The sequence below is a fragment of the Pristis pectinata genome, chromosome 1, assembly GCF_009764475.1.
Source record: "Pristis pectinata isolate sPriPec2 chromosome 1, sPriPec2.1.pri, whole genome shotgun sequence".
Classification (NCBI taxonomy): Eukaryota; Metazoa; Chordata; class Chondrichthyes; order Rhinopristiformes; family Pristidae; genus Pristis; species Pristis pectinata.
Window position 1 is genome coordinate 140390461 of NC_067405.1, and position 21050 is coordinate 140411510.

The 21050-nt window shown below is 40.1% G+C and overlaps 1 protein-coding gene across 27 annotated transcripts in view; it reads left to right on the forward strand.

Annotated features, from left to right (window-relative positions):
• Nucleotides 1-21050, forward strand: part of nrxn3a (neurexin 3a) — a 1776465-nt gene that overhangs the window by 473998 nt on the left and 1281417 nt on the right. For 17 of the 27 annotated variants that reach the window (XR_007957567.1, XR_007957568.1, XR_007957570.1 and 14 more), the window contains 3 exons: nucleotides 2625-2926; nucleotides 4373-4396; nucleotides 5719-5880. Coding sequence is in view for 20 of the 27 variants with exons in the window: in XM_052030991.1 (XP_051886951.1) it covers nucleotides 2625-2926; nucleotides 4373-4396; nucleotides 5719-5880 (488 nt within the window). In the remaining 7 variants the exon portion in view is untranslated. The remainder of the gene's footprint in view (nucleotides 1-2624; nucleotides 2927-4372; nucleotides 4397-5718; nucleotides 5881-21050) is intronic. The other 10 variants (XR_007957572.1, XR_007957575.1, XM_052031050.1 and 7 more) reach the window with 1 other exon arrangement.

A 21050-nucleotide genomic window follows, 5' to 3' on the forward strand; every position in this document is an offset into this window, starting at 1 on the left:
CTTTTCTATCCAGTTTGAAGTCCCCTTTCAAATGAATGCAACCATACTACATCTGGTCTGGTCTGTGTAAAACTGTGGGGCTGGACACGAGGTGTATCTGCTTGGGCTCAGCATAGTGAGTTCAACCCTGGACGGTGCAGAGATCAGAGGCAGTGCTACGGGTTAGATCCCCAGCATTTTGCCTCCGGTGCATTCTTGACTTCAGCACTGTAATGCACACGCACAGAAATGCACAGACCACCTGGTGCTTTCCTTTTTGAGCTGCCAGTGAAAGATCAGAACACATCGACCCAATATAAAGTTTGTCAGTAAGAGTCTAACTATTTTTTGGTGGTTTTAATGATATATGGAACTGATTGGTTTGTCACAGGAGGATCAACGTTATCCAGGAATCTTTTATTTGCCTCTCTGACATTAAATATGAATGAACAGAGAAATAAGAACTACCTTTGTGGATTCAGAACTATCAGTGCGGAAACATATTAAAATACCATATTGTAGCCTCTGGTTAGGGCATTTATTTTTCATTTCCATTGTGCTTGCAGAGGTCTCAATATTCAGGAACAGCAGAGGAACTACGATCTGTGATCTCACCATGATGCCCAGGATCTCCAGGGATTCCCAAACTGCCTTAACAGGCTATGAACATGCAAATTTGCTGGATTCATGGGGTTTTCCACCCACCATTGATGACTTTTAGTGCACTTGTACACTCACAAATACATAGACAAGTGCACAGGCACTCATGCACATCTGCTTAAGTGTATATAAATATTTATCACACAAGTGCATGCTTCAGCACTCTCACACATGTACATGCCCATGTGGTCCATTGGAACCACCACATAGAAAATGGTTTTTGGCTTGACGTCTGGAGCCATATATCTGCCGAGGCCTGATTGGTATATCAATGTGTAATTAATGGAGGGGGGGGGAGCAGATTATGTCCATGACACCAGTATGGATGAACTGAAGTGCTTATCAGCCTGACTTCCCTTCTGATTAGAGAAGCTTAAGTAATGAAGCAAGGGTTGATGAATATCTAGAGTGCAAGTGGCATGAACCTACTGCATCACGTTCATAAAGACCACACAAAGAAGCTGATCTTTTTTCCTTGGGGAATTTGGATGACGCTGCAGGGTGTTTAAAGACATTTCCATCTCCATATAATCTCTCCTGTGTAAAACTTGGGAAGGCTCAACACTCACAACAAATAATAAGGTTGGAAATCTAGTGCCAAGTAATGAGTTACTTCTTTACAAATATATGAATTCTAGTGTATGTTTTAATACATCCCTGAGACACAGGAATTTGCTGTATGGCCACTTCTATTGCCAATCCATGGTTAATATTTTGGTAATCACCCAAAACCTCTGGACATACAGGAATGTCTGATTGACAGAAGACTAAAGGGCATGAATGGAGGAGTGCAATAGTAATGTCAAGTCGATTTGAGTTTATTGTCATGTGCACAAGTACAGTGAGGTACAGGTACAGTGGAAAAACTTGCAGCAGCATCGCAGGCACTTACGTACAGACAACACACAGAATACAAATAACACATAAATTATGCGGTGAAGAGAGAAAAAAAGGCAATGCAAAAACAAGATAATAGTGCAAAATAAGACACAATCAGAGACAAGTCATGGTAGGGCAAGAGGCGGTCTGTAGTGTTCCCTTGCATAGTAGGAGCTTACATAGTAATTTTGTCCATTGTAAGTCTTAAACCAACGAGACACTGGATTTGTTAACAGTTTGTCAGGGTGGGGTTTGGATGCTGGCTGCCTTCCATGACCAACACTATATTCTTCCCTATATCCAAGGATTGCAATATAATGGTTTGCTCTCAAGATTTGTTCCTTCTGATTGGAAGGATCTTGTTTGAAGTTTGTTTTGGTGTTCTCAATCTGGCTTCTGACTGTCCATCACAGAATAAATCCCCATTCAGCATAATTTTGAACCAAACTGGAAATTGTAAATGATGAATGTCAAAGAAAATAGAAATCTTATGCTGAGGTGTGTTTAAAAACTAAACTGTGGGCCAGTTTGATTACCGGCAAGGCTGACATTCATTGTTCTAAGCTGGTTGGCCCTGAGTTGAAGCCACATTGAAGAAATGCTGATAAATATCCCAGGCAGGATGATGTGCAACTTGGAGGTAACGTCTGGCATTCATACACCTGCACTTGGTATCCTCTGTTTGATTTTGAATGCTGCAGCAGGATAGTTAAAGTGGATTTCCTCTCCTTGTAATCCATCCAGTATAAAACCTAGGAATGCTCAATGATGACAAGAGATGAGCAGAAATCCAGTTTTTACAATTGTCATTCTTCACCTTAGTAATCAGAAATTCACCCTTGCAGGAGCTGGGGATGAAGGAAGGCAAAATATAAATAAAGAAATGGTAATTCTTTGAGCCAAGAAATGTTTCCTACCTTTATTTCTGACCAAATATTCCCAAGGTCAACTTTGTGTGCAGTGTGTTGTACTAACGGCAAATAAGACAGTAATATTTTGGCTTTGGCATCATGTTTGTTGTGTAAAGATTGCAGTATTTTTTAAAAGTTAATCTTTCCAAATAAGAATAATTTTATTTTTCCTTTTCTCTTTCATGATCCACGCAGCCAGGGAAGACAACTCTGCAACATTCCGAGGATCTGAATACTTCTGTTACGACCTGTCGCAGAACCCCATCCAGAGCAGCAGCGATGAGATCACCTTGTCCTTCAGGACCTGGCAGCGGAACGGACTGATCCTGCACACAGGGAAGTCAGCTGACTATGTAAACCTAGCGCTGAAAGACGGAGCAGTTTCACTAGTCATTAACCTGGGATCTGGTGCTTTTGAGGCGTTGGTTGAACCAGTAAATGGGAAGTTCAATGACAACGCCTGGCACGATGTCAAAGTGACACGCAATCTGCGACAGGTAATGGTGGAGCCGCATGTTAAGCTGCTAAAAAAAAATCAGGCAGGATGGGGAGAGATAAAATGAAGTGCTCATGTTCACGTAAAACAACACAGGTCAATCAAACCGATCTATGTATCCTTTCCCCTTACCTTTCCTCCTCCCTCGAGAGAAAAAAAAACTTTGCTAATGATTTACTTTACAATCCTTAAAGCCTATTTTCTTTACTTTTCTTCATTCTCAGTTTAGTTTGTTCAGTGTCCTATCTTTGAAAAGCTTGATCGCTTTTATTCATTTAATTTCTGGTTCCCTTGGTTCTGTTGAGGTTTTCGATCTTGTTCTCCTTATCAGTATTCCGTGATGCATTTCTTATTATTTATTGATTTAGTTGTTTTAACCATTTTCATGAACTTAATAAGGCTTAGTTTTTTGGGCTATAATCTTGTATGCTGGAATGTTTGTAAACTCTTGTTTTCCATATGGCTGGCTGCAATTCTTTTCTTTTGTCTGTATATGTGAGTGATTTTCTTAGCTCAGACTGGAGCACTAATTGCCCTTGCGTTGACCCATTTTACTTCATTCTTTGCTTCCTTAGGCAGAAATCTCTGTCAGGGGCCATCACTTTTCTTGATGGCTTTGGACGACTGAATGCTCCTGTTAATAATAACTTCACCCTGTAAAGGTCCCAGGACTAGTGACACTGATTATGTCTTCTGCAAGAGAGCGTCAAGAAATCAAGCCTGTTTCTTATTACCTCCTGGCAGTATTGCTGTTGAACTTTAAAGGAGAGTCAGTACTTGTGTTTCTCTTCAATGGTTAAATATAGGGTATTGTCTTTTTTTTCCCTGGAGTGTCTCCAATAGTATATTTGGATATTGTGTTGTACTTTTCTAGAAAGATTCGATTATGTTAGAAAGAGGAATTGTAGTTTGATTTCATATAACCAGGACAATTTTTTGAGAGTATAGCCCTGACTTGAAATAGGCATTAAGATTTTCCAAACTAAGTCCCACTAAGATTCATAATGAAAGAACATTAAAGGTGACACATTGACAGCACTAATAAGTAAATCCAGTTTTAGGATCCACTTCAGAATGGAATTAAGTTTGGTTTGTGGTAATTGTAATGTTTTTGATGAGGCATACAAAATTAAGTGTACTTTTTTAAGAAATGGAGGTCACTGTGTCATTTGCTTAAACATTTTAATTAATTACAAAGAGTTGTTGAGAACCTTTTTACTCGTTTTTTGGTCTGCTTTGGTCCTGTAGAATTTGTTGCATCTTCTCTATATGTCAATGACACGCTTTAAAAAAAAACTAACACTAATCATTCATGGAATGTGTCATTTTACTAACCGTTACCTAACCAACTAATGTACTAACACCCTAATTATCATCATGTTTTATTTTAAGTAACAATCGTTCTGTTCACAATTTTTAATTTCCTTTCTTCCCCTTTTCCGCAAAGCACTCAGGCATTGGACACGCTATGGTAAACAAACTACATTGTCTGGTAGATATCATTCTTATTGTCTCTTTTTTTGGGTTTGCCGTGTGTTCCCCTCTTCCTCCCCCTTCCTTTTTTTTGTTCAGTGTAGACACCATTACAATGAGGAAATGGGGTTGGTATTTCACCGCTTACTTCAGTCACTTTTTTTCTCTTTCCCTTTTCCTTTCCTCTTCCCACCACAACTAGTTTGTTTAGTTATTTTTTTTTCCCAATTTTTATTTTCCTTTTTTTTCTCGTTACCAAACACTTAGTTCAGACCATTGTAGGGCCTTTAGCCAAAAGAGCGAGCCTCTGCGTCTCTTGGTAATGGCTGTGGGCTAACTGACAAGAGCTCAGTTAACCCCAGGAATGGGCTCTGCCAGTTTCATCCTGGACATAGTGCATGGCATGACCAAATTTAAACTTCAGTGTTACCGGAAAAAAAGACCCCAGTACAAACTCCATCCAACATCTGCCTTCTAACCTACTTCCACTAACATGTCTATTGTTAACCTCTTCCTCCTCCTTTTCCCTTGGCACTTTCCTTTCTCCACCGCATACACACCACCCCTCCTACCCCTCTCATGTGTTTATCTGCATGCGAGTGACAGCAGTGCTACTGTAGTTTCCTCCCTCCCCCCAACCCTTGTTCCATGGCTTTCGTTTTTGCATGAGTGTGTCGAGTTTGGCACATGCATGGTTTTTCTTTGGTTTGTTTTTTTCTTTGTTTCTTTTCTCTTTTTATTTTTATAAGTTGTTTTAAGAACGAGGTGATGCAGCTGCTCACAGTGATGAAGTTGGTGACTTTTTTCATGGTTGAGCTTTTGACTCATGTCATGCACATTCATGCTGTGGACGGTAAGAGTTCTCTCCTAATGCATGCTTGTCAGTGTTCAAGTAAAAATAAAGCGGGGAACAGAATTACAAAACAAAACATTTTTGTCTGATTGATTTCTCCAACTCAAGTTTTTTTAAAGAAATAAATTGGCATAACAATAGATGGTTCCATTTTCTTGCCTGGATTATTCTGCACTGTTCTTCCATTGTATAAAAAACACAGTTTGGACCAATCCAAGTGGAAATCATGGATAAGGAGCAAGAACCTACAAGCATGGGCAAACTAAATGAAAAAATGTTCGACTACAACTTTATCTACTGTATAAATACAGACCAGAAAATGGGACTTCCGAGTATTCACTCGAGGATTAGGATCAAAATGTAAACCTGAACTAAACACAAAAGATTAATAAACTCAGGCAGGTGCCAGACAGCACAATGTGTAAAGGTCACTGTTGGCCGTTTTCTTCATTATATCCTTTGAATAGGTCACCATTTCAGTGGATGGTATCCTTACTACGACGGGTTATACCCAAGAAGACTACACCATGCTGGGATCTGACGACTTTTTCTACGTTGGTGGAAGTCCTAGTACAGCAGATCTGCCTGGCTCGCCTGTCAGCAACAACTTTATGGGATGCCTCAGAGAGGTAGAGTCAGTTAATTACATTTGTCATGTTCTTGTGGCTTTGACAATTGTGCATTTATATTGATTTTTACAGTGCAGAAACACAGCCTTCTGCACACCTGGAATTGGAATTGGTTTATTATTATCACGTACCGAGGTACAGTGAAAAACTTGTCTTGCATACCGTTCATACAGATCAATTCATTACATAGTGCATTGAGGTACTACAAGGTAAAACAATACAGAATTCAGAATAGAGTGTCACAGCTACAGAGAAAGTGCAGGTAGGCAGTAAAGTGCAAGGTCATAATGAGGTAGATTGTGAGGTCGAGTCCATTTTATCGTACTAGGGAAGCATTCAATAGTCTTTGGACGATGGGATAGAAGCTGTCCTTGAGCCTGGTGGTACGTGCTTTCAGGCTTTTGTATCTTCTGCCCGATGGTAGAGGGGACAAGAGGGAATATCTGGGGTGGGTGGGGTCTTTGATTATGATTGGTCTATGCCTGTGTTTATCTCCCACTTGAATTCCCTGCCACCCATACTTCACCTTAGCCTAACAACACGTGTTATTCTTGTTCCTATGTTTATCTAGATTCCATGTGAATGCACCTGTGCAATTTGCTGAAGTTACTCCATCTGGTGGTGCGCTGCACATTCAAACCCCTCTCTTGGCAAATGAGCTTCTCCTTTGGATTTATCAATCATCATCTCATATTTATGTGACCTGGATTTGGACACTGTCCCATCTCCTTGTGTGAAAGCAATGTTTTTTTTTAATATTCTGTCATTCTCTTTCATAATTTTAAAGACTTCTATTAGGCCATATAAACATAGAAGTTTCGAGCAGGAGAGGAGGCTGTTCACCCCATCGTGTTCATGCTGATCACTTCTTTTCTAGTGCTTCAACCTGTGTAGTTTGTCTTTCTGGTTATAACCTCCTGTCACACTTATAAATGTTTTTGACATCTTCTCCAGTAATAATATTTGAAATGAATGAAAGTGGGGGCTGGTTGGTAGTTGAATAAAACAAAGGGATTATGTGAGTGATGTGAGGGGCTGGGCTGAGCAGTTACATGGTGTGGGGAGAGAAGGAACATCAGGTGATTCTGCTGACATTTTGCTCCATGGGTCTGCTTTGTTCCCATCCTTGCAAAATATGACAGCTGGTAAATTTGCTATTGCTTTTGTTGACAGGGGTGCTGATGCCATACAAGAAATTGTAACACATCATTAGTTTGACAGATTCATTCTGCCACAATTACTTTGACGTTGAAAATAGTGTCACATTGGTGCAAGATCTGTAACTTAAGATCTTCAAATGACACCAGCACGTTGCAGCATTGACCCTTATGGATTCATAGCAATGAACAGTAGAGAAAGTGGCCACTCGACCCATTGACCTTGTATTGGGACTTTGAAAGAGCTATCCGATCACATACTACCTTACTCTTTTTTCACAACCATGCATTTTTTTTCCTGTATTTATCTGATTCACCTTTGAAAGTTATTGTTGAATCTAATCCCAATATCATTTAGTCAGTGCATTACAAATCATAAGGACTTGCAGTGCAGGTACTTCTGGAGAGGGAGATTGGATCTTAAGTGTTATGAAATTTTCAAGAAACATAGAAGAGCGATAAAGGTTCATATGTGGATTGCAGTAAGAACTCATTGACTCACCTATTGTGAAGGAATAATTACTCATTACCACTTGACGATCAGAACAAAGAAATAATATAACCTTACCAAACAAGTGTGGATTATTGTCAAAAGGCTCAGTGGGAATTGTCTGTGGTAATGCATGATTTAAGCCACAGGTTTGGGGGATCATTTCAATGTGTGTGCTCAGCACTTACAAATACAACCCTGATTAGACAGGTCGGAAAAAATCAACCAACATCCGTGTGGCATTATTTCAGTCTGCCCTCAGAGGAGATGGTTCATTCTAATGCTAATAACCTGAATTCAACAGAAATATTTGAAACAAAGTGAATTAACTTTAAAATAAGCTGCCTTATTCTCCAGGAGTATGTTTCCGATTTGTACTCCCAGTGGTGAGTCTCACTCACCAGGAGGGTATAACAGAGATTCAGTCACACCAAGTGTACACTTCTGCAATAATTAATTTAGTTGGTCAGAAAATTAGTGCCAAATGCATGTTTGAATTTAAAACATATGTTTTCAATTCACTTCATCCAGAAGGGCCAAATAGATAATCCATCCTGGCCTCCTTCTGAGATCGTCATCATCAAAGAAGCCAGTGTTCAATCAGTTCAATTCACCCGACATCAGGAAATGGCTATGTGTATTGGATATAACAAAGCACTCAGGTTGTAGTGCTGAAGAGTTATAATCCAGATCTGGGGGAGAATCTGGTAATTCAGACGTTGATTCTGTAAGGCTACAATATTGGCATTCACTTTTCAAGTGGAGCATTGCCTAGGATGTGGCTGGTCCACCAAGAGCAGGACAAATTGGATCTGGCTGATTACTGTCCCATCAGTAATAAAAGCAGAACCTGCTGGAGGTACTCAGCAGGTCAGACAGCAGCTGCGGAGAGAGAAAGAGAGCTAATGTTTCATCAGATCTGGATGGGAATGTAGAAAAAATAATTAGCATGTTTGTAGATGACATAAAATTTGGCAGTGTGATTGATTGCGAGGAGGGCAGTCTTCAGCTATAGGATGATACTGATGGATTGGTAAAATGGGCAGAGCAACGGGGGATGGAATTTAATCCTGAAAAATGTGAGTGGATGCATTTTGGGAGGACTAATAAGGCTACGATATGTACAAAGAATGGTAGGATCCCAGGAAGTAATAAGGATCTCTGAAAGCAGCATAAGGTGACTAAGAAGGCATACAGGATAGATGCCTTCATTATCTGGGGCATGGAATATAAGAGCAGGGAGGTAACAACATATAAACCACTAGTTAGGCAATAGCTGCAGTACTGCATGTGGATTTGGTATTGGTTTATTTTTGTCAGTTGTACAGAGGTGCAGTGAAAAACTTGTCTTGCATACCATTCGTACAGATCAATTCATTACACAGTGCATTGAGGTAGTACAGGGTAAAAACAACAACAGAATACAGAGTAAAGTGTCACAGCTACAGGGAAGTGCATTGCAGGTAGACAATAAGGTGCAAGGTCAAACAAGATAGGTTGTGAGGTCAAGAGTCCATCTCATCGTATAAGGGAGCCGTTCAATAGTCTTGGTCGCCAAATCGAAGGAAGGGTGTGATTGCACTTGGGAGGGCGCAGAGGGGATTTACCAGGATGTTGCTTGTCATGGAGTACTTCAGTTTGAGAAGAGACTGGATAGGTTGAGTTTGTTTTCTGTAGAGTGGAAGATGTCTCAGGGGGATAGGCAAAATTATGAGAGGCATAGATAGGGTTGATAGAGAGAATCTCTTCCCCTTAGTAGAGGTGTCCATAAACAGAGGGCATAGATTTAAGATAAGGGATAGTGGTGTCTGCATACAGTGTGGATGTAAAAAATGTTGCAGTGATGATCCCAGATAAAAACACAAGATCAGAGTAATGATCCCTTTGGAAAACAAGCTATTTAAACCCGCCACATCTGTGATACCTGGCTAAATTAGTATAGGTGACCCCCCACTTCACAGCAGTTCAGGTAATGAAAATGCACAAATCACTACTATCTGAGATACAGAATAAGAATTTGCTGTCAAGGAATTTGTGTGTCAATTTTTATTGTTTTTGTCAACTTGGATTTGTTGACACATGCACAGAGGATGTGGCTTTATGTTACGGAAAATCACAATTCAGATGGTTTTCAAGGATTGCACCACCCCGCCCCCCTCCCCCCGGAACACAGGGGTCCCCGTACTTAATATCACCTGGGTGATGTACTCCTCACTGCCGTCTCATATCCTTCTGATAAAGCACCATTTTAATGAGCAAGTCAGAAGAGCACATGCCAGACAGAAACCAGCAGGGTACTTTAATTATACAAATCGCTATTTAACAGCTTGAGTGGTGAAATAATTGTGACTTTCACCAGGTGAAGTTAAAGGGAAGAAGTGGGACTGGCAAGGGCCAAACAGCAGAGTTTTGTTTAAATTTGAAAAGAAAATGCTGGAAATAATCAGCAGTTTAGGCATTTTTGGAGTGAGAGAGAGAAACAGAGGTAGTGTTTCAGGCCAGTGATCCCTAATTTGTGCTTATTCAAACTTCTGTTTAACCTTTTATTGTGGGGTTAGGATGAGTAAAGTTGCACCCCTGGTCCCACAAGTTTAGGTTTCCATATTCCTGGTTTTCCCTCATTGCTGAGCCACCCCTTCACTGGGGTGAAGTCTCCCACAGAGCACCCCATTACATCTTAACCCGAGTGCTGGAGATCTTTTTTGTGGCTCTTGACAATTATTCTCCTGCCACACAGCATGAACCCTCCACCTTTTTGCTCATCATCTTCTATTTTGTATACACAGCTAATTAATGAATTTAGAGCTGTCAGGAAGGTTAAATGGGGAAGAACTTTCCTTACGCACATTGAAGTGGAAATGTGCTCTGAAAAGGCAGAATTAGGAGTCAGCTGAAACTTCAAAGATAGTGAGTGATAGAATTTGAGCAATGAATAGTAAATGGCCTTGACGGTGACTGCAATTTTTTTGCTGCAAAGTGGGTTGGGATGCACTGAGAAGGCTATAAATGGCGCAGTATAAATACGGATCTTTCTTCCTTGAGATATTTATCAGCCATGATCTTGTGAAATGACAGAATGGACTTGGGGGATCTACATAGCATGGCATAAAAATAATGTGCTGTGGCATTGTAAAGGAACACTTCCCACCTATAGGGCTTAAATGCAAGCAATTAAAAGTTAAGGAATAGGTAACAGAAACCACTTGTTATATCCTGCTTTGTGGGGGGTGGGGGGAGTAGGGATTGGGAGGATATCCAGTTGGGAATATGTTGGCCATAGATGGATTGCAGAGTGGATTTACCTAAATTCCAGGTTATGCAAATCACTGTTATTGTTCCTGGAATTTAGAAAATTATGGGATGATGGAAGTAAAGAAACACATTTTGTTCACTGGGGAATTTAGGATTGCAATAATAATCAAAAAATTTGAGGCAGCCCCTATTGGAAAGAACTTAGGAAACACTTGAATGTATAAAAGTGGCAGAAGTTTCAAACTCTTGTCTCCAAATGAAATTTGATGCTAAATCAATTGTTAATCATAAACTTGTGTTTAGTGGTTTTCTGTGGACCAGGGGTAATTGGCTTGGACTTTGTTGACTGGAGCTTTGCATTCACACGTGTCTGTCAGAGATCCAGTTTTTGAGAACTTGTATGGTTTAGATTTACAAGGCCAATACCATCAAGAGCATTCTGGACCCAATCATCAAAGCCTTTTGTAATGCCAGGGACTTATGCGATGTAATCGGGTCACATGGATAGGCCAAGAAAGCCACACCCACAATACTGCTGAGAAAACATTTGATGGATACCAAACCCACCTATCGACCTTTGCTATCTATTAAAACTGTCAAACTTTTAGAATACTTCTGAGAGTCCCTCATTCAGTCGCATTCAATATCTAAAAGATGAAATAAGTGAATTAAAATTATATTTTAAAAAGAACATTGTGTGATGTTGGGTCCTGACTGGAACACCAAGGTATTATCGGTGCCTGCCTGAGATCTTGTTGACACCCATACTCGTTGCATCACTGCTGGGTCTCGCAGTGTTTATTGTAGGCTTTCAAGAGCATACACAGCATGGGTATGTTGCGAGCTCTACCCCAGTAATGAGCCCATACCTCTCAGTAGCATGCAATCACTTGTGACACAGAACACAATCTGTTTGGATCATTGTATTAAGGCAGTGGGTGACACATGTTGTTCCCATCCCCATATTTTCCCTCACTTCCAGAATAGTGTTTCCTCTTCTGTGGCCACCAGGGAGCGGGTTCTTTAAGGCTGTGGTCCACTTCCCATGCTTCCTACCAGTAAAGGTGTGGCAGCTGTGATCTTGTCAGGCAGCTGCCATTGAGAAAAACATGCTTCATCTCTGAAGAGAGGAACTGAGTTAATGTTGCGGAAAACAAAGTACTCTAAGTTGCCTGGCAGGAAATGAGTAAGATAGTTTGGAGACCAAGAGAGTGGTGGTAGGAGATTGTCTTAAAAAGTGAGTGAAAACAGAGAAGGCAAGAGAGAAAAAACAAAAAATGCTCTAACAATGAAATATAAAATTCTGAGAAACCAAAACACTGTAGGTGCTAGAAATCTGAAGGAAAACAGGGAATTTCAGAAATGCAGAGCAGGTCAAGGAGCATCTGCTGAGAGAGAAGCAACAGTTTTTCGGTTTATCAAATCCGACCAGTACAAATTGGAAAGGCCGGTTGCCTAACATAGTTGAATTAAATATTAAATCCTGAAGGCTGTAATGTGCCAAATCAGAAGCCACTCCTTGGGCTTACATTGGGCTTTGATGGAACAATGTAAAACTTCAAAACCAGAAGTGGAAAGTGGGTTGAAGAAGGGAAACTGGAATAGGGGTAACTTTGTAGGTTGAACAGAGGAGGTTTGCAAAGCAGTCACTCAATCTGCGTTTGCTTTCTCATTGTGACATATTGTGAGCATCGATGCAGTATATTAAATTGAAGAGTTACCAGTGAATCACTGCTTCATCTGGAAGGAATATGTGGGCCACTGGATAATGAGAAAGGAAGAGATGAATGGTTTGGTGTTGCACTTCCTGCAGTTGTTTGGAAAGGTGCCAGGAGAACTAGAGTGGGTGTTAACGATGACGGAAAAGTGAACCAGCAAGTCACGGAGGAAACAGTCCCTTTGGAATATTGAAAACAGAATGTAGGGAAAGATTTGTCTGGTGGTGATATTATGTTAGAGGTGGCAGAAATTACGAATGATGATTGGCTGAATATGGAGATAGGTGAAGACGAGGTGAACCCCATCCTTACTCTAGGCAGAAGAGGAGGTGAAAGCAGAAGTCTGGTAAATGGACCATGTGTAATTGAGACCACTGCAAATCATGGTGGATGAGAAACCATGGTTGAGGAAATACAAAGACCTTTCTGAAGCACTGATGTGGAATCTGTTGTCAGCAGAACAGATCTATGAGAGCCAAAGAAATAGGGAGAGTGGATGAATTTTTTACAGAAGGCAAGGTGGGAAGAGATGCAGCCAAGATAGATGTGAGAACCTATGGAAATTAGTTGCTGACCAGTCTCTGAGGTGGGGATAGTAAAGTTGAGAAAGGGAAGGGAAGAGTCAGACAGGGATCACATGAAAGTGAGAGCAAGGTGGAAATCTACCGAAAAGGTGATGAAACTTCTGAGTTCAGTATTAGAGGAGGGATCAGCACCAATGTATTCATTAATATATTTGGAGAAAGAAGTGATAGAGGCATTCGAGGAATAGCATCTCACCTTCTGACTTGAGACATTAGCCTTCAGGACTGAACATTGAATTGAACCATTACAGATAATCAGGAATTCCAGTATGTACCAGAACTGGCTAATTTTGGTCATTTACCTGAAACATTACCTCTATTTTTCTCTCTCTACAGAGGCTGCCTAACCCACTGAATGTTTACAACATTCTCTGTTTTTATTTTAGAATCCCAGCATTTATAGTGTTTTGTTTCTTCACTTTGTACTTCACATTTCCAGCAGTTTCCCCCTTTTCCCTTTTCTTGTTTCCTGCTGCTTTGTTTTGTTCATCAGTTTCTATTCATATTTCCTCCAGACAGGATCAGCTAAGATTAACAAGCCTTCACCAGCCTGTCTCAATTGACACTGCTGTCATGTCTCATTCAGTCTCTCTCGCTTTCTGCTTTATCATAGACCTTTCCTATTCTTATCATCTTTTCCACTTCTTTGTAACATCATACTCGCCAGATTTCTAACTTTTCACAGTTCAGGTGAAAGGTCATCGACCTGAAATTTATTTCTCTCTCCACAGGTAATGCCTGAACTGCCGACTGTTTTCAGCATTTACTGTTTTTCACTCGAAATGCAACAGCTGCTTTGTTTTGCTTTTTGCTTGTTGTTGCAGATCACAAAAGAAACCCTTTAACACAGCAGTCAGCTTGAAAACAGTTGTAGTAATTTTGTTAAAAGAGAATTTTTCACAATTTTAGGCAAATGTAGCTCTGATTTAGTACACTAAGATGAATTGTAATTTCTAGACAGAATGATGCAAAGTGCTATCGATAGATTGAGAGAGTACGCAAAAATCTGACAGAAAGTGTACAAATATGTAGAAATGTGAGGTTACTGATTTTGTTAGGAAGAAAGGAAATACAGAATATTATTAAAAGGAGAGTTTCAGAATGCTACTGTGGAGAAGGATCTGGCTGTCCTTGTACATGAAACACAGAAAGTTAGCACACAGGAACAGCAAGTAATTTGGAAGGCAGATAGAATAATGGTCTCTATAGCAAAAGAGATGAAGTATCAAAGTATAGAAATCCTGCTACAATCTTAAAGAGCATTGGTGAGACTAAACCAGTAAAACTTTGGTCTCCTTATTTAGGAAGAATGTACTTGCATTGGAAGAAGTGCAGAGAAGATTCACTAGGTTGATTCCTGGGAGGAGGGGTTGTCTCTTAAAGAACAATTGTATTCTTTGGAACTTCAAAGAATGAAAGCTGACGTTATTGAAACATGTAAGATTCAGAGGGGCCTGCCAGGATAGATGCCGAGAGCATGTTTCCTCTCATGGGAGAACCTCCACCTGGGGAACAGTATCAGAGCAAAGGCTTGCTAAATGAGTGGGAATTTCTGCTCTCAGAAGGTTGTGCCTCTCTGGAGACTGTCGTCGAACATGGTCAAGATTGATAAAGATAGTTCTTTTGGATTGCAAAGTACAGGGCTACAGGATCAGTAGGACTGCTGGCATGAGGCCAGTTTAGATTAGGATGGCTGGAGTAGGTCCAATGGGTTCTGTTGCTCCTAGTTTTTATGTTATGATGAATGGCACAACAGACTTGAACAGCAAAATGACTTATTGTTTCAATTTTCTCAACAGTCTTTGGTGGCTGAAAGGTTTATTCTTTCCAGCAATGGAAAGATCACACTGTTTATTTTCTTCCACTTGGGTTATGTTATTACTTGATATTTCCACAGGATATGCATGGGATATGCATGCATGGGAACATTTAAGACAATTGATTCTGAGAGTTGCTGCAGTGAAACAGATGGTGACAGACGACACTGAGAGAAATTTGTGGTTCACATTGCAATTTCCTTGCAAAATGGCTCGTTGTTGATACTGCTGGTTATCATTGATGATTTATATTTTTTTTCTTTTGCCATTTCCTGTAAGTCTGAAGGGAATTTAGACAATGTAAAATGACAGCTGATGGAGAAAAGTAAGATTGAAAGAGTTGAGAGATACTTGAACAGCATGAGTCATGTTTGAGAAAGATAGTAATTTATGACTGGAACGCCTCTGTGAATTTAATTATTCACACTTGTAAAGTGGATTTCCACATGGTGGCTGATGCCATTTAGATAGAAGTCTAAAAGTCATTCTCCATTTATGAAAAACAGCTGTGGTCAGCTTGCCATTGAACTTTTACTTCTTATGCCTTTTAACTTGCAATGGTCCTGATCTGTTATTGCATTGGGAGAGGTAGAGCATTTTAGTTTTTTTTACAGAAAATACTGAGTTTATGGTTGCATTGTGGTTAAGTTACTAGTCTAGAAGCTAGCATTCTGGATCATTGCTCCATAGACCTAAGTTCCGATCCACTATGACATCTGGGGAATTTAAGTTCGAATGATTTAAATAAATCTGGAATTAAAACTAGTCTCGGTAAAGGTGACTATATAACTATTGGATTATTTTTTTAAAAAATCCAGTTCACAACTGTTCTTTGGCAAGGCAAATCTGTAGTCCTTACTAGTCAAGACCCAGCAATGTAATCAACTTTTAGTGACTCTTAGTGCAGAGGCAATTTGGGTGCACAATAAATACTGGCATTTCCATAATGTCTACATTTTGCAAACAAGTAAATAAAAATAAGGTAGAAGTTCTTAAAATTATTTTATACACTTGACATTCCACGCGAAAGCAAAGAGAAATTTCATCCCTCAGAGAGAGTTTGGAATGTGGAACTTATAATCATAGAAAATCAGAATCAGGTTTATTATTACTGACATATGTCGTGAAATTTGTTGTTTTGCAGCAGCAGTACAGTGCAAGACAGAAAAATTACTATAAGTTACAAAAATAAATAAATAGTGCAAAAGAGGAATAATGAGGTAATGTTCATGGACCATTCAGAAATCTGATGGTGAAGGGGAAGAAGCTGTTCCTGAAATGTTGGGTGTGGGTCTTCAGGCTCCTGTACCTCCTCCCTGATGGTAGTAACAACTAGCTTAGAACTTCCAAAACAAAAGATAAAAACACACAAGAGAAAAGGGAATAGAAAACAGTGCTGAGGGAGGTGGAATAGGTGGAGACTAATGTAGGTCAGAATACCATCATAGGTGAATGACCTGGTTCTTTGCTGAATATTTTATGCAATTTTTTTTGTATCTTAAATTCCTATATTGTACAGAAACAGTCCCTATTACCCAAGAAATCTGTGTCAGAGTTTTTGTCCACATGAGTGTCCTTTCAGCTCTCTTCATCTAACCCCATCTATATATCCTTTTGCCTTTTACTCCTTCAATATACTTGCCCAGCTTCCCGAGATCCACACTCAAAATACTCACTGGGCAAAGATGTAAAATAGAGAATTCTGGAAATACTCACTAGGCCAGGTTTGGAGAGAGGAAAACAGTGTTTTACATTTCAGTTCAAGCACCTTTTTTAAGAACTGTGAAAAGGTAGAGGTAAATTAGCCTTAAGCTGCAGGGAAAGAAGGAATAAAAGAAAAGGTATGTGATAGGTGGAAGGCTGGAGTGACATAAAGTACAAGTCAAAATGGGCTGATAATGGGCAAGAGGTAGCCCTTGAACTTCCCATTTATTAGCAACTATCTTTCCGTTATGTCAAACTAGAGATGAACAGGCCAACGATTTCAGTAAGACCTTGGTGGCAGAGGATCACAATCTTATTCTCCTGCCTACTTTTACAAAACTCTTTTAGTTAAATTTCGGCATTCATCAAACTTATTTAGGTCTGGATAGATCTTAACTTTTACAAAACTCTCCTGCCCATTTTTTGCTCCATTCTGTGTACAATTCTCATTACCAATAAAATGGTGCAAAAATTATGACTATTGAGGGAGGGAAAAGGAAAAGGACAAATTAAACAGGGAAAAAAAGCAAAGAAAAGCAAAGGGGAGAAAATTGGGTAGAAGAACTGGCAATAAAACTATTTGCACTGACAGTGTATCATTAACCTAGATGTCACTGCCAAAATAAGATGCCAAGAACTTTGCAGAGGAGTTACGCAAAGTAGGCCGATGAGATCGGTTTTCGGAGAGCTTTCAAAGCAGAGAAGAGTGGAAGAGGGAAGGCAATAAGAAGCAAGTTCCTAACAATGGGAGCTAAAGAGGCTGATGCCTGTCCCAAAGATTGTAGAATGCATATCAGAGAGGCTGATGTCTGGAGGCTAGGGTTGCAAAGCACAGGCATGCAACAGAGTATAGGCTGGGGATCAAGATAGAGGTGACACCATGAAGGGAATATGTTCTTTGAAACAAAAAGGTAGAAGTTCCAAAACAAAAGTTGGCAGAGTTCTGGAAATGCTCAGCAGGCAAAGTGTGGAGAGAGGAGAGCACAGTTCTACATTTCAGGTCAATCACCCCAAGACTTCAAACCAAAATGCTGTTGATTTTCTATTGTACCAAAGTTCATTGAAGCATTGATTGCAATATGATCAATCCAAATTGGCCCCAGTGGTAGGGTGGGGGTGAGACGGAAAGATGTGAATCGGAAGAGAGATATGTGTGTGCAAACAGAATATGAAGCATACCAGGTAGTTAAACAAACATTGATCTGATAAAGGACTGAAGTTAAGATCTATCCAGACCTAGATAAGCTTGATGAATGCCTAAATTTAATTAAGAATTCATTTTGCATGGACTTTCAGGGAGAGGAGTTCATCCGCAGATACCAGTGGTAATTGTTGGCGTGAGTAATAAATATACTCCTAATGCTGATGACCAAAGATGAAATTCTCACCTTAAAATCCAAGCTGAACATTACAACAGTGCTTACATGTCAAAAGTACTCCTTTTGGCTTTACAGAGCCTTGGGATTTCTTGAAAACAATATGAAAATATCTATATTTAATGCAAGTGTTTGATGGATTCATCAAATCTTATCTTGTGTTCTTTCAATTTTGGTACAATAGACCTTGGCTGATTTACTTCAATTTTGCAGTAAAGTGAGTAAGAACTAAAGTTTCATCCAGTCATTGAGTCCTGTAAACATTAAATCAGAAAAGTTCAATTATTTTCAGGAAGTGCTGAACATTGTGTACATACATCAAACTAATGCTTGACTATTTATCCAACAATGTGCACTATTTTAAAAATTAGCCATAATACAATTCCATATCCCTTTTACATCCATTTACCATATCATATTGAAGTCATAGGTACAGATATTAAGTTCCAGCTGTTCCTTGGATTTTCATTCACAGTTGAGACCCAGCGATAGAATATCCTGGGAGTAATAATTCATCCTCAATCACATGAACAAAGGAACATTTGCAGATGGTACTCCTTTTTCTGAAATTCAGTTCCAATGGAGCCAAATTCAGGAACAGAGTACAATAAGTAGCTTTTGCTATATTACACATTTAACCCTGATAGCCAGTATACATTTATATCATGTGTCTCTGTTTGAAAAAGCCCAAAGGTCAAGATGTGACCAGCCACTTCATGCTAAGTTTAAAATTGAGGATTAAATTGAAAACTTTTTTAGTTACACTGTTTTACTGTCTGGCATTACTTTTCCACTTGTTAAATGAATACTCAAGGAAACTCTTGTCTTGGGGTCTTTTCCTGAAATATTCCCAAGGGTATAATGTAAATTTGTTTTTCTTTAAAAGGAAATGCAAAAAGCAAGATTATTACAGCTCTCTTGTGACTTTGGCATGAGTTATTAGGGTTTGTTTCTTCTTTGTAATAAATGGAGTACTTTACCATTCCCTGCTGTGTATCTTTGATCTGCTGTCTTACTAACGTCTCCTCCCTGGATGTACATCAGTTAGATGAGCACAGCCACCCACATCACTTATCTTTACACAGATCAGCAGTTGCATTAAGAGTATTGCTTTTATTCTCCACAGCAGGGTTCAGTGAAGTACACGTGGTAATCAATATTCAGACTAATTGATCCCCTTGTTTAGAAAGACTCCATGTGAAAATGACCTCAGAATATATTGTCAGCTGTGACTTAGTTGATGGTACTCTTGAACCTGACTTAGAAGGCTGTGGGTTCACACCCCATGGGTACAAAGGTTTGCTGTATGGCTATTTGTGAGGTAGACTGCAGGAAGGTATTAAAGAAATGTTCAGATGGAGAGAACAGTAAGAAAAGGAATTCAGTTCAGAGAAATATGAGGCAGTGCATTGGGGAGGGCAAATGAGGCAAAGAATTACAGCACAGTGGTGGGGGCAGCATAGTGGCACAGTTAGTAGAGCTGATGCCTCTCAGTTTCAGTGAGCTCCGGTACTGCCTGTGTGGAGTTCCACTGGGTGCTCTGGTTTCCTCCCACATCCCAAAGATGTGTGGGATGACAGGTGAACTGACCACTGCGAGTTGCCCCTAGTGTGTAGGTGAGTAGTAGTATCTGCCTGACCCGCTGAGTTCCTCCAACAGTTTTTGTTTTTTGCTCCAGATTCCAGCATCTGCATTCTCTTGTGTCTCTCAGGCTGAGAATATTTTGTTTAAAACAGAGAAGGCTGAGGAGATTTAATGGAGATGCATACAATTCAGAGGGGTCTAGGCAGGGCGAATAAGAAGGGAATAAAACAGAGAATGCTGGCGATACTCAACAAATCAGGCAGCATCTGTTGAGAGAGAGTTGACATTTCGGATCAGTGACCTTCCATCAGTACTGAGAAATGTTAGAAATCATCAAGGTTTTAATTGGGAGAGAAGTAAAGAAAACAATGAGGAATGTCTGTTCTTGGATAAAGACCGAGAAACTGAATAACATATGGTGTGGTGACCCCGGTTGAGAGAGGGTAAGTAAAGGCTTTTTAATCACAGATGATCTGTCTGGAGGAGATGTAAATAAGACTGGTCAGACCCCACTTGGAGTATTGTGCTCAGTTCTGGTCACCTCACTACAGGAAAGATGTGGAAGCTGTAGAGAGGGTGCAGAGGAGGTTTACAAGGATGCTGCCTGGAATGCGGAGCATGCCTTATGAAAGCAGGTTGAGGGAACTTGGCCTTTTCTCCTTGGAGAGACGGAGGATGAGGGGGGACCTGACAGAGGTGTATAAGATGATGAGAGGCATTGATCGGGTAGATAGTCAGAGGCTTTTCCCCAGGGCTGAAATGGTGGCCACAAGAGGACATAGGTTTAAGGTGCTGGGGAGTAGGTATAGAGGAGATGTCAAGGGTAAGTTTTTTACTCAGAGAGTGGTGAGTGCATGGAATGGGCTGCCGGAAACGGTGGTGGAGGCAGATACGGTAGGGTCTTTCAAGAGACTGTTAGATAAGTACATGGAGCTGAGTAAAATAGAGGGATATGGGTAAGCCTAGTAATTTCTAGGGTAGGGACATGTTTGGCACAGCTTTGTGGGCCGAAGGGCCTGAATTGTGCTGTAGTTTTTCTATGTTCTATATGTTCTATGAATGAAAGCCTTGTTGAGTCAATTATTTCTTTAGAATACTGAACGGGAGGGAAGGGGAGGATCTATTTCTTTGGTGGCAACACATTGAAGGTGGTGGAAATCATAGAGAATTATTGGTGCAATGTGGGGGCTGATGTGATGGAAGGTGAGGACAGGAGGAGTCCTGTGGGTAGGAGGGGAGCAGTGTGAAAGCAGAAAATGGAACAGGTATGATTGAGTTCTTTCCTTGGCAGAGACACCAAAACACCCATCGTATTTTGAAAAAGTACATGGACTATCACTTGAAGTTTCTAGGATATACATGCCAATTGCTTGCGAAAATAAAAAAAAAAGCAGATGATGGAAATCTGAAATAAAAACAGAAATTGCTGGTAATACCCACTAGGTCAGGCAGCATCTGTGGGAAGAAAAATAGAGTTAACATTTCAGG